Genomic DNA, 12,219 nt, shown 5'->3' with positions numbered 1-12,219 from the left:
TGGGAGTAATAACACTATTAATAGCGATGTCAGTGCAGACACTCTGGAAAAGTCCATAACATTAGCTTAATGGCCGAAGGTAATGGAGTCCTCGCAGAGGAGCTGGCCTGGTAAATTAACTTCCAAGTCTTTTAGGCAGACACTCTTGTTGCCATCGGTCAGCTGGAGCAGCAAGGAAGTGCCATGGGGGTGACCACACTCACGCCTGATCCTTCACTCCTGGGAGGGTGTTTCCTAGAAGCACCCTGGAGAATTTATCTTCATCCAACAAGTTGCAATAACACTCAAAGTGCATCCCAGTGCCAGACAAAAACAGCGATTAGCCTAGACAAAAAGATTGAGGGGAAAATGTTTGAATTGCCCTAAGGACACGAAGAAGGCACCAGGATGGTGAGGAGAACCGGCTTAGTCTACAGCAGGGGTAGAGCCCCTCACTCCTCAGTCTGGAAGTTTCAGGAGGTAGAGCTCCATAGTAGAGCACAGGCTGCAGGGTGCGTCTGTGTCCCAACACGTCCTGACAAGGTGGGGTTTGTTGCAGCATTGTCATGAGACTTAAACGCTAGGCAATGTAAACCCCATATCATGTGCCTATTAATAAGCGCTCATACCTCGCAGCCATGAATGTACTGTTCAGGGTTGTTTTTCACTTTCGCATTGCACATCCAATCTACTTTGAAGTCCTGTGTTCTGTCCCTGTGTCGCTCCATTTATCCCATCCTTAGAGGAACAGCTTCAGTCCATGGCCTTCAATGATTTTTCCTTCATTTGTTAGATTCTCTTCTCAGGCTCTCTACCCAGGCTGTCACTCTTGCTGTGGCCAAAAGTGGGAGGAGAAACCCCCATAGCTTTCCTTAAGCCTGAGTTACCCCAAGAGCACCTCAGGGTATCCAGGTGCCCCCTTCCCTCATCTCCTTGCCCCACACCACACCTGTCTGCTTCCTGAGACAGTTGTTCCCTCCCCAAGTCTCCGTCCCCAAGGCTCCCTCTCCATGTAGATTCCCTATTCCTGACTGTTCTGTGTCCTAATAAACTCCTTGCCTGGGGCTCCCTCCTGCCCTGCAACAGCTCCTGACATCTTCCTTCCTCTGCAAAATCTTATCTCTTTAATCAAAAGAGATCAGCAACTCTGGAGTGACTTCCCTGCTCTCATCTTCTTTCATCTTGTCCCTCTTGAGGACCCTGCTTGACCCCACCCCACAACAAAATCTGTAGTCCAGTTTCCAAATCATGACCACTTGGTGAAGCCCTATGTCCACAAAGTTCACCTGAGTTGGATTAAATACTGCTCCCTGAAATTCAGATACCTCCATGCAGTGACCTCAAGTGATGCTTGCATTTGGGGGAGGTCCATGATTTTCACATGCATCTTTCACAAACCTTCATCAGCTAGGACTGCAAGATCCCAGGTCACACTGGTCATGGTCCACCTGTGACACCATATACTTTGTACAACACAGAGCACTGAAGAGTAACAGCAAACCTTAGATAGAGCCAGGATTCTGATCCAGAGCAAGCTTTTAACTACAGTTTTTAGCTCCTTTGATCCTTCCTTCCCTCTCTCTCACCTGCCTACACGGGGGGATTCCAAAATAAATCGAACATAGCTGCTTTTTTTCTGAGAAGCTCCTACTTGGTAGAAGAGGGCTGCACTTAGCCCAATAATTGTCATATAATCTAAGAAGTTCCAGACTTCTTAAAGTAGGAGACTCCAAGGTGCTATGAGATCCTAGGAGGAAGCTCTTCACTTTGCCTAGGGTGGGAAGGAGAGATTGCAGGTGCATCTTGAGCCATGACTGGAAGAAAAAGTAGGAACTGGACAGGGGGAGAAGTGAGGAGAGGGAAGCCCAGCAGAAGAACTGGCATGTTCAAAAGCAAGGAGATGTATTTTCTATATGAAGAAAACAAATCTCATGTTGCCTAAGGAGGGGAAGAGAATGGCAAGGCCTAAGGAGGGGAAGAGAATGGCAAGGCCTAAGGATGTGCAGAGAGGGTGAATAGACAGAACCATGCAATTCCTTATATGAGTTTGGAGAGGATGAGTAGAGTTAGGATGACTCTCAAGTTTCTGCCTTTGGCAAGAAGTGATTGGAATGGCCATCTTTTCTACATTTGGGAATGATGGAGGAGGACCAGGCTTGAAGAAGGACACAAAAAGTCTAGCTGCAGGTGCATTGAGTTTGGACACATACTGGGAGCTGCTGGAAATGCCTGACCTCAGCATCCGGACCTCCCTGGACCGAGTGGCCATCTCCTGAGTAACTCGAGGGTATGTCCTTCCTAGCTGCACCCGGAAGGAGCGGTGTGAGCGGTCCAAGGAGCCCCGCAGGTTTGCCTCAGAGATGAAGCAGTGTGTCCGGCTGACGGTCCATCCCAACAATATCTCCGTCTCTCAGTACAACGTGCTGGTAAGAGTTATGGGGGTTGGGGTAGGGTCCAGGGATGCAAGGAAAACTCTCTCCTACCAAAAAGTGCCTTAGCCCAAGGCCTCTCTGGAGGACTGGGCCAAGCCTGGCCAGCAGAAGCAGCTTGAGAGAAGGGTGCAGGATATCAAAGAATTAAGTGTCCATGGGGGGATGCAAGAAGGGGACAGGGACAGGACTATTGGGGAAGAGACTCTATTCATAAAGAGTAGAAAGGCAGGGAGCACCAGCACCAAAAATGATCAAAGGTGACAAAAGGTGTTGGGAATGATATCTTCAACTATAAAATGGGAAAGATGCATGTAGAGAGAGAGAAAGGTGCACAGGTGACTTCCAAGTTCTAGCACTGGGCACTTGGTGGTTGGTGTTTCTGTTTTTCCAAAATAGGGCCTAATGGAAGAGGTGCTCCATCAGCCACACCTCAGTCCTGTCCGATATTCTCTCGCCACGAAAATCCCCTAAGCATTCTTGTTTCCTGGGGCCAAATCCATTTAGATCCTAATGAGGTTTCTTTTGTCTCTGTCTCTTTGCATCTCACCACGGCCTCTGGGCTGCTCTCCTAATAACTTGAGTCTCTTCTCCATGTTAATATTGCCTCTTGCTTGTCTTTGCTTTGCCTGTGATCTCTCTCGCTCTCCCACTTTCTTTTTTTATTCCATACCTGTCCTTTTCCCATTTCACCCTCCTCCTTCTCTTCCCCTGCCTGGCTGTTCACAGCTGGTCCTGGAGACTTACAATGTCCCGGAGCTGTCAGCTGGCGTCAACTGCACCTTTGAGGACCTGTCAGAGATGGATGGGCTGGTGGTGGGCAATCAGATCCAGTGCTACTCCCCTGCAGCCAAGGAGGTGCCCCGGATCATCACAGAGAATGGTGAGCATCCCGGAGGCACAGCTGAGTAGCACGTCTTCCTCCTGGCTGGATGATAACTCAGGACAGATGTGGGGGGATTGAGGGAGCCTACAGGCAGGGGAGGGTCAGAGGAAGGGGCATGGGTTGGTGGGTGTGTTATGGGAAGAGGGGGATGAAATCTCCCTCTGCTGTCCTTGGCATTGACTGTTACAGCCCTTCCGTCTCAGCTCTAGGTTAGCCCCCAAGAGTCACCCTCATCCTGGGCAAGGAGCAGCTGCAGAGAGGGTGGGGAGGGGCAGGCCAGGACAGCGGTTAAGTTCAACCTGCTCCACTGGCTTGGCAGGTCAGTGGAGGAGGCCACTGAGCAGGTGCAGGGATGCTCACATGGCCGGTCTCTGACCCTGGACCACTGCCTTCCCCATTCTGCCCTCCCAGGTCTCCCCAGAGCTTCCTGTTATTGGGAGCAAGCTGCCCTGGGAAAGACAGCAGTGGGCAGAGGCTCCATGCTGGTGAGGGACACGCCCAGCCTGGGCAGATTGATTCCATGTTGTCCCTCCCATTTGGGCTTGTCACATTTGTTTGGAGCTGATTGATTAATGAGGCTCTCAGGGAAGGCAAAGAACAAGGCTTGAAGTGGGGGCCTAAGGTCAGGGTTGTGAATTAAACATGGGCTGCAGCTCCTCCCTGGCGCCAGCTGAGGATTCCAGGGTCTCCCACCCCGGTGGAGCCCTGAGCGCCCCCAGAGGAGGTAGTGTCAGAACAGGGGCTGTCTTTACAGAGATGGAGAATGAGCTCATGCATACACACACATACATGCAAAACCTCTTATGCAGTTTGTGGCAGCATTCCTAGAAGTCTACATATGTGTTTCTTCTGGTTATGAATCAATTTTGTGAGTCTGGCCAGGATATCATGCATGTGAATGCACATTTGAATTCCTGGCAGTGTGCATCTGTATGTGTACACGTGGAAGAGGGGAAGTGATATGGTGGGCAGGGAGAACAGACTAGAACTGCCCTCTGCAGCTGCTCTCAGCTGGGACCCAGCTGAGTCCCAGTTGTCCTGGGACTGGGTCTGCTGGGTCAGAGCCCTGTTAAGCCAACAGCACCCTGGGGAGCAGGCTCCCTTTTCCAGCATGTGTCACTGGTCAGGGAATCCTTGGCTTGGGGCCTCAGCATTCCCCGACCCCTCAGCCATCTCTCCTCGTAGGGGACCACCATGTCGTACAGCTGCAGCTCAAGTCAAAGGAGACTGGCATGACCTTCGCCAGCACCAGCTTTGTCTTCTACAATTGCAGCGTCCACAATTCGTAAGTGGCCCCTGCCTTACCCCACTTCCTGTTCCTGGGGTCAAGGTTCATCCAAAGATCAGAAAACCCCATCACTGTTCCCAGGGAGTCACCATTTAGAAGCCCCAGAGGAGACCTCCTTCACCCTCTCTCCTCTGGTACCCACAGGGTTAATAGAAAGAGACTAGAATAACAGAGAGTGAGAACTTAGGGAGTGGGGCTGTCCACACCCCTAGCGCATACATCTTCCCTGACATCAGTCCTTCTAACTCAATTCCATCTCCACCATCTGTTGTGGGGTGGTGCATCCCACGTGAAGAACAGAGAGCAAGCTCCATGGGCAGAGGATGGATCTGAGGGAGAGAGGCCCTGATGTGTATCCAGGACAGGGGCAAGTGGTCTAACCACTCAATCGCATGTTCAGCTCCCCACAGGCCCCTCAGGCTAGGTGGGGACAGTCTGGTAGGGGCCAAAGGGAGGCAGAAAGGTATGGGGTGGGCAGATTCTGGCTCAGGGGTCTCCAGCTCCAGCTTTGTTTGACTTGAGCATCCAACTTCCAATGGCAGGTGGGGAGGGCAGAGGCTCTGGGACCAACTGGGAAGGTCCAACTGGGAAGGTCAGCCGGACCAACTGGGAAGGTCAACCATTCTGTGCCCCAGTGTCCTCTATCCACAGGGAAATCGTAGTGCTCCTTCCCAGGGCGTCACGCAAATATATACCAACTGACATGGCAGGAGCACTGTCCCATCAGAGCAGTCATTGGCTGGGATGCTGTGTTTGGCTGCTAGCCCTGAATATCAGCTCTGCCTACCCCATAGGACAGCCACAAGGGGTGAAAGGGCCATGCTAAGAAGAAGCATTTAGAGCCATGTCTGGCCCAGTGTTTAGGCACCACATGTTCTTGCTATTATTATATTATCTTTTCTTTATCAAATGATGAGTTTGGACCAGGTTGTGAACGGGCCAGCCTGTTTTCTTTTCACCATAGAAACCTAAACTGAAAGTAGGTGTAGATGCCCAGTATACAGAATAGATGGAAGCAGGACCTACTCTAATTAAAGGTTGGGGGGCCTGGAACCCCTCTAGGAGCCCCACAAAACTACACATTCTCCAGAGGAGCTCCATGGCATCCCCAGAGTTCCACAGAGCAAACCGTGGGACCTGACCTCAAAAAACCCTGCTTGCTTTAACACACTCCTGTTTTGCAATCCATGCATGACATGACAAGAGACACTTTGGGGATCTAGGCTGGTGGAATTTTAGGGTCTATTGATCTGCTTATGGTAGCTGTGAGTCTAAAGCTTAGCTCTCTTTGGGGCCGCAAGTAAGAAGGCATCCAGCCCTCCCAGACAAAAATGAGTTGCTCTAGCCCTGGGACTCTCCTCTTGCCTCTTGTGACAGAGCTGTCCCTGTCTTTACCACTCGGTGGCCTAATCCCTCCATCCTCTCTTTCCCCTCTGGGGAAGCAGAGTAAATAGGTGAAATCATGTGTGAAGCTTCCATTAAGCCCATAAACTGATTTTAAGCATCTCCTATGTGCAAGGGAATGTGTTACTCATTAGACACGGTGGAGTCAAAAATCAATGCAACACAAAGACTCAGTCCTTACCCTCCATGAGTTGATGGCCCACGGACTAGTAGAGGAGCCAGACAGGTAATGGTGAGGTGGCCAGGACTGTCCCAGAGATTTCAGCCAGGAGATTCACGGGAGAAGGGCCCAGGGTGACCAGCTCTTCCTTGGTCAAGCAGGTAGTCAGGTGGTGGAAAGAAGAAATGGTGCTCTGGAGGGAGGGATGGCTTGTGGGGAAAGTGTGGCCTATTCATGGCCAAAGCAACAAACCTGCGTTTGGGGCAGTGGTCATCGACACCGTGAAGGGCATAGCCTGTATGAAGAGGCATTTGAGTTTTTGGAAAAAGGAACCATGTTGAGCTTTTAAGCAATCAGGAGCTCCTATAAAATTGCCTTGGTTTCCTGGGGTAAAGGTAAGGGGTGGGGTTGCCAACCACGGAGGAGCCATCGTAGTGAGCAAGCAGCCTCAGTCACTTCCTCCTGAGGCAAGGTCCAGGTGGCTTCTCAGCAGCAGAGACCCAGAGTCCATTTGAATACAAACCTAATATTTTGTTTGCCCCAATTCGTAGGTCTCTCTACACAGCCCTCTACTCCAGACCTTATCATTCCCTCTTTTGAAAAGGAGGATATCATCCCATGGAGATGGAGGAGGGCTAATTTGGCCTTGGGGGACCAAGGTTGTCAGCTACATATGGGAAAGGAAGGAAACCAGAGACCATTAGCTTCCTGAGGTCTTGGGGAGTAAAGGGATAGATATGCATAAGATCTGCCCTTGCTGCACATTTCACGGTGGTTTCTCTTAATACTAAAAATGTTTTGCTAGATCCTAGAGACTCAGGCCCTCTGCTTTGGGCTCATCCAGGTTCTTAGATTTGTGCCTCCCTTCCTCTGTGCCCAGGTGCCTGTCCTGCGTGGAGAGTCCATACCGCTGCCACTGGTGTAAATACCGGCATGTCTGCACCCATGACCCCAAGACTTGCTCCTTCCAGGAAGGCCGAGTAAAGCTGCCCGAGGTAGGTCCCTGGCAGCCAGAGTGGTGAGTGCCTCTTGTTGTGAGCATGGAACACAGAAGAGAGACATTCCCTTAAGAGGAAAAACCAAAGGAAAACCGTGCAGGACCACCCGCTTCCTCCTGGCTCTTAAGGGTCCACTTTATAAAAGCAGGAAATATGCCAAACTCTGTGCTGGGACTGTGGGTTCTGGATCAGCCCTGGAGGTTCTGTTATAGACAAAGGTGTATTCCAGGTCATTCCAGCAAGAAGGATCCTCCACACACCAGATGGGTCCTAGAAAGATTCCAAAGAGATGGGTGTGTTGGTGTGTCCTAGAAATAATTGTGGGTACACAGCAGGACTGTGTCCAGACTCCTCAGCTATTCCTCAGGGCACTGTTGACAGAGGAGAACTGAGACCCCCAAAGAGGGCAAGTTGAGTAAAAGGGAGAGAGATGAGAATAAAAAAATGGTCAACTTGTGAGCTAGAGCAGTGGTTTTCAAAGCGTGGTTCCCAGACTAGCAGAATCTGCATCAGCTGAGAACTTGCTAGAAATACAGAGTCTTCTGTTCCAGCCTAGGCCAACTGAATGAGAAGCTCCGGGGACAGAGTACAGCAACTTGGGCTTCAACAGGCCCTTTGGGCTTCAACAGGCCCTCCCTGTGGTTCTGATGCTCGGACCAGGTTGAAGAATCACTGAGATACTGTAGGCTAAAATGTGACCTTTCTATTTCCTCTGAAGTTTTTTTCTTCTTGAACATTCATCATCACTGCACCAAAAATACTTTCTGCCTATGCTGTTATCTCTCTTAGAATGTCAGAGTGTGGGCAAGGACTTCAGGGATAACAGGTATACCTCTGGAAAAGTCTGTTGTTCAAACATGACGGTGTTTCTTGCACTCTCTCAGCCAGCACTGGACTCAGCAGGCTCCAGCACCTTCACCTCCACCCCTAGTCTTGGGTGTATCTTTCAGACCCCTTTACACACCACACAGGTGTCATGACCATGTGGCCAGCACCACAGCTGTGAGAGAAGGGACCTGTCCAGGTGCAAGAAGCATAGGGGATTTGGTGGGGGGAGGGGGAAGGAGGGGCATTGAGAGAACATACAGGCCCATCAAATGCCCTCCTCATTCCAGACTCTTACCCCACTAAGAATCCTACCTTTGGCCAAACCCTCATGACAGGAGAGAAGCTCTCTTTTATCTGAGGCTGAAAGGGAAGGTCAATGTACAACCCATGCTAACACCTGCTGCATGGGGCTCCCCTAGCACGGTGGGTGTGACTGCATTGTGCTTAGCCATCAGAAAATCCAGGCCCAAATCCCATTTTTCCCAAGTCTTGATGGCTGAGCAGGAGTTCTATAGGTGGACAGTAAGAAAGGTGATTCATTTTAGAAGTAAAAGCAAGGAGTGGAGATGTTGTCAAGGGAGAGGATGGTCATGATTGAGTAACAGACAAGGGGAGCAAACAAGAAAGAAAGAGTAGAAATTGGAAAACCTTCATTAAGATAATGAAATGACTAGGGACCTTTGGAAGGCTCCACATAGCTCAAATGTTTTGATTGCATTTTATTCTTGGGCCTCTTTGCTAGATAAAACCTTTGCTAGATACACTAGTCTGGAAAGCTGGTGAGAGGCTGAAAACCTTTGTCTCAGCTCCCATGAAGTTCCTTACAAGTTTCAGACAGAAACAAGAGATTACGAAAGCCTCAGACAAAAGACCAACTGCCTCTCCATGGGAATCTGTTCATGCCTGGAAATGGGTACTATGGATTCACAGTCAGGAAAAGAGACCCTGTCCCTTTATAGGGAAAGGGAGGAGAGTGGTTGCATCTTGGATTTTACGTAGGAGTGTGAATCTCATACTTATGTGTCAGTTCTCTACTTTAAAAAAGACGACATGGATATAAAGGTAATAAGAGCGATGTGAGTCAGACAGCAAGGTAATGTCCTTGATAAAAGGCTGTACAGTCTCATCAGCCTGGCTGGGCCTGTCTTGGGGTGTGGTTTCATGTGCAGAAGGACTGGTTGACCCACCAAGGCTGGGGACAGGGATGTGAAAAGAATCCTTTTCTTGTTCTGGTCTGAAACCTGCAAATAATTTGATGGGAGTTAAGACAAAGTGGTTCTCAGCTTCTCTCCAGCTTTCCAGACTGCCGTGTTTGGCAGAGGTTCTATGTGTGGACAGGCCCAAGAGTGAACTGAAAGCAAAAACAATTGAGCTAGCTGGTGGATTCTGAAGGCCTCTAATCATTTAATTATCTTGCAGGAAGCTTTTGAATTTCTGCTTTTTTTTTCTTGTTTGCTCTTCTTGTACCAAATTTCTTTCTTTTAAGTATAGAAGAGGAGCCTCCTTCTGTTGCTCAGAAAGAGGGAAAAAGAACCAGAGGAGAATAAAATAAGGCCAGGCACGGTAATCCCAGCACTTTGGGAGGCCAAGGTATGAGGATCACTTGAGCCCAGGAGTTCAAGACCAGTCTGGACAACATAGTAAACTCTCCCCAGTAGAAAAATATTTTTATTTTTTTCTATAAAAAGTAAAAATAAGTAAGTAAGTAAGCTGAGCATGGTGTTGCATGTCTGTAGTCCCAGCTGCTTGAGAGGCTGAGATAGGAGGATTGCTTGAGCCTGGGAGATTGAGGCTACAGTAAGCCATGAGCAAGCCACTACACTCTAGCCTGGGCAACAGAGCAAGATCCTGTATCCAAAAAAAAAAAAAAAAAAAAGTGGGTGGGGGAAGAAGAATAAAATAAGAGCCCACCGTGTTTCCCAGGGCAATGCAGAGATTTTAGAGGAATGATGGCTTCAAGTACCCAGACTCCAAGCCAGTTGGGACACCCCTCAACACCTGACACAAGCAAAGACTGCCACAGATTCACAGCATCTTAGAGGATGGGATGCCAGGGCCCCAGAGAAAGGAACTAGTCTGGAGGAAATGGCCCAGAGAAGGATATGGAGCTGTATGTACTAAGCTCTTGCTGCCACACTGACATCCTCTCCATTTCCCATGAGCCATGGTATGGTGAGCCTGGCAGGCCATGGCAGGGAGCGGCTCTGAGGTAGTTTGGAATCGCCCATGCCTCCTTTATCACATGGAATACATTTTGGCTCCTCTTTACCTTGGATGTTTATTTATTCTAAGAAAAGGAAGCTCTCCTGGGGTGCTTCTGGTCCAGGCTTGGAGGTTGCATTCTACCCAGCTCAATCCCAGGGCCATTTTGAATGTGAGCATAGAGGTGAACCAGAGTTGGCCACCTGGTGATGGTGGTTGTAGCATCTTCCTAGTGAATGTGGCAAAGGGGAAACAAGTAAAGAAGTATGTGTGGACTACTGACTGACTCCAGCCACTTGGGGTCAGTGAAAGGAGGTCATTGTCCTCAGAACTCAAAAGACAGTTCCTGGCTGCTAGTGTAAATATGAGGATTTTTTTATGTTGTTGTTTGATTGTTTGCTCTAATTTTACATTCTACATGTATTTATTTTAGCAATGTACAGTCATGGGCTGCTTATTGTTGGGGATACCCTCTGAGAAATGTTAGGCAATTTTGTCATTGTGCGAACATCATAGGGTGTACTTACACAAACCTACGTGCTGTAGCTTACTGCACACCTAGGCTACATGGCCTAGCCTATTGATCCTAGGCTACACACCTGTGCAGCAGGTAACTGTACTGAATACTGCAGCCAATTATAACACAATGGCAAGTATTCGGGTATCTAAACATATCTGAACATAGAAAAAGCATGGTAAAACTACAATATTATAATCTTATGAGACTTCTGTCCTATATATAGTTTGTCATTGACCGAAGCATGCTTATGTGGAACATTACCATATATGTTTCTGGGAAGAGATAGTAGCAGGAGTTAGGGGTAAAAAGAAAACTACCCAATTAAATGGTGATTTTGTGGAAGCCTCCAGACACCTGTGTGCTGTCACTACTCTAGGGGAAGAGCTTACTCACAGCACGATACTCTGAAGTTTTGTTATGATTTAACTGTTCATTTTTCATTACCCTAAGCATTTCAGCCATACTCAAGGCATTGTGAGAGGTTTAAAGGTGTAGAAGATCTATGGAGATCTATGTTTAGAGATCTGTAAAATGAGGCCATTGGTCTACATCATCTCTAAAGTTCTGTCATTGTAAGTAGAAAGAAGCTGGAAAGTCCCCAAGATAAATCCATGCCCAAAAAGTGGTCAGAGGGCTGGCAATTATAGGGTGACTGTCAAGTCAAGGCTTAGGTCAACCATCTTTACCTAACAGGGTGACCCATACCCTCAGGACCTGCAGTTCCACTGAACATCCAGCCCAAGGCCCACCCTTTTGGAATGAAGGTGTACCCAGGCCCTGGTGACTCTTCTGGAAATCTCTGGGGTTTTCATTTCCTTTTACCCTTTGAGTGAGCGGATGCAGACAGTGTCCTTTTGTTAGTTAAGAGTAAGGCTGACAGGTGGCTTTTCATCTACCCGGCACCATCTTGCATCTCAGGAATGCTTTCATCTGTGTGTCTTCCATTTCAACAGTAGCTTTGTTGACTATCAGGGATATCGAATTACCTTTTTTGTTCCCCCTGAACAAAGAATGCGTTCAGGTGAAGTTATTGGTCTGGAACAGAGAACTAGTCAATCGTTGTTGTTATTATATTAATGGCAAGTATTCCACTATAATTACAATTATTAGAAATAGAATGCCCAATAACATATGCTGTTTATGGTAACTATATTCCAGTTACAAGGAATGATTTTGTTTCAACTAATGATGGCATTGTGATAACAGCCCTGGGCCTTCAGATCAGCTGCCAGAGCCTTGGGTAGCCATTAACAAAGCCATGCCCACCCCTCTACTTAGCAGCAGCAGCCACTGGTCCCCAGGTGGCTTCAGAATCCATCCCCAGCTCCTCCACAGGCCAACCTGGACCTCCCATCAGGCACACACACTTAATGATGATGCTTGAGGAACAAAGGTGAACTTCCTTGCAAAAGCAAATCCATTGGCAAGAATTTGTCCCTGATGGACTATTTTGTTGTTTTTTCTCATCTAAACTGAAAAGCAAAGTGAGCTGCTGCTGAAGCTGTATTCTCTGGGCACCAGACTA

The 12,219-nt window shown here is 48.5% G+C and overlaps 1 protein-coding gene across 2 annotated transcripts in view; it reads left to right on the top strand.

Annotated features, from left to right (window-relative positions):
- The window catches only part of PLXNA4 (plexin A4), a 519,820-nt gene that overhangs the window by 413,281 nt on the left and 94,320 nt on the right, over positions 1-12,219 (top strand). For both annotated transcript variants that reach the window (XM_025379046.1, XM_025379047.1), the window contains 4 exons: positions 2,282-2,405; positions 3,138-3,291; positions 4,480-4,579; positions 7,027-7,141. In XM_025379046.1, coding sequence (XP_025234831.1) covers positions 2,282-2,405; positions 3,138-3,291; positions 4,480-4,579; positions 7,027-7,141 — 493 coding nt within the window. The remainder of the gene's footprint in view (positions 1-2,281; positions 2,406-3,137; positions 3,292-4,479; positions 4,580-7,026; positions 7,142-12,219) is intronic.

Source organism: Theropithecus gelada, chromosome 3 (genome assembly GCF_003255815.1).
Source record: "Theropithecus gelada isolate Dixy chromosome 3, Tgel_1.0, whole genome shotgun sequence".
In the NCBI taxonomy this organism is placed as follows: domain Eukaryota; kingdom Metazoa; phylum Chordata; class Mammalia; order Primates; family Cercopithecidae; genus Theropithecus; species Theropithecus gelada.
Note: the sequence above shows the minus strand (reverse complement) of the source record. Positions and strands in the feature narration are given on the sequence as shown.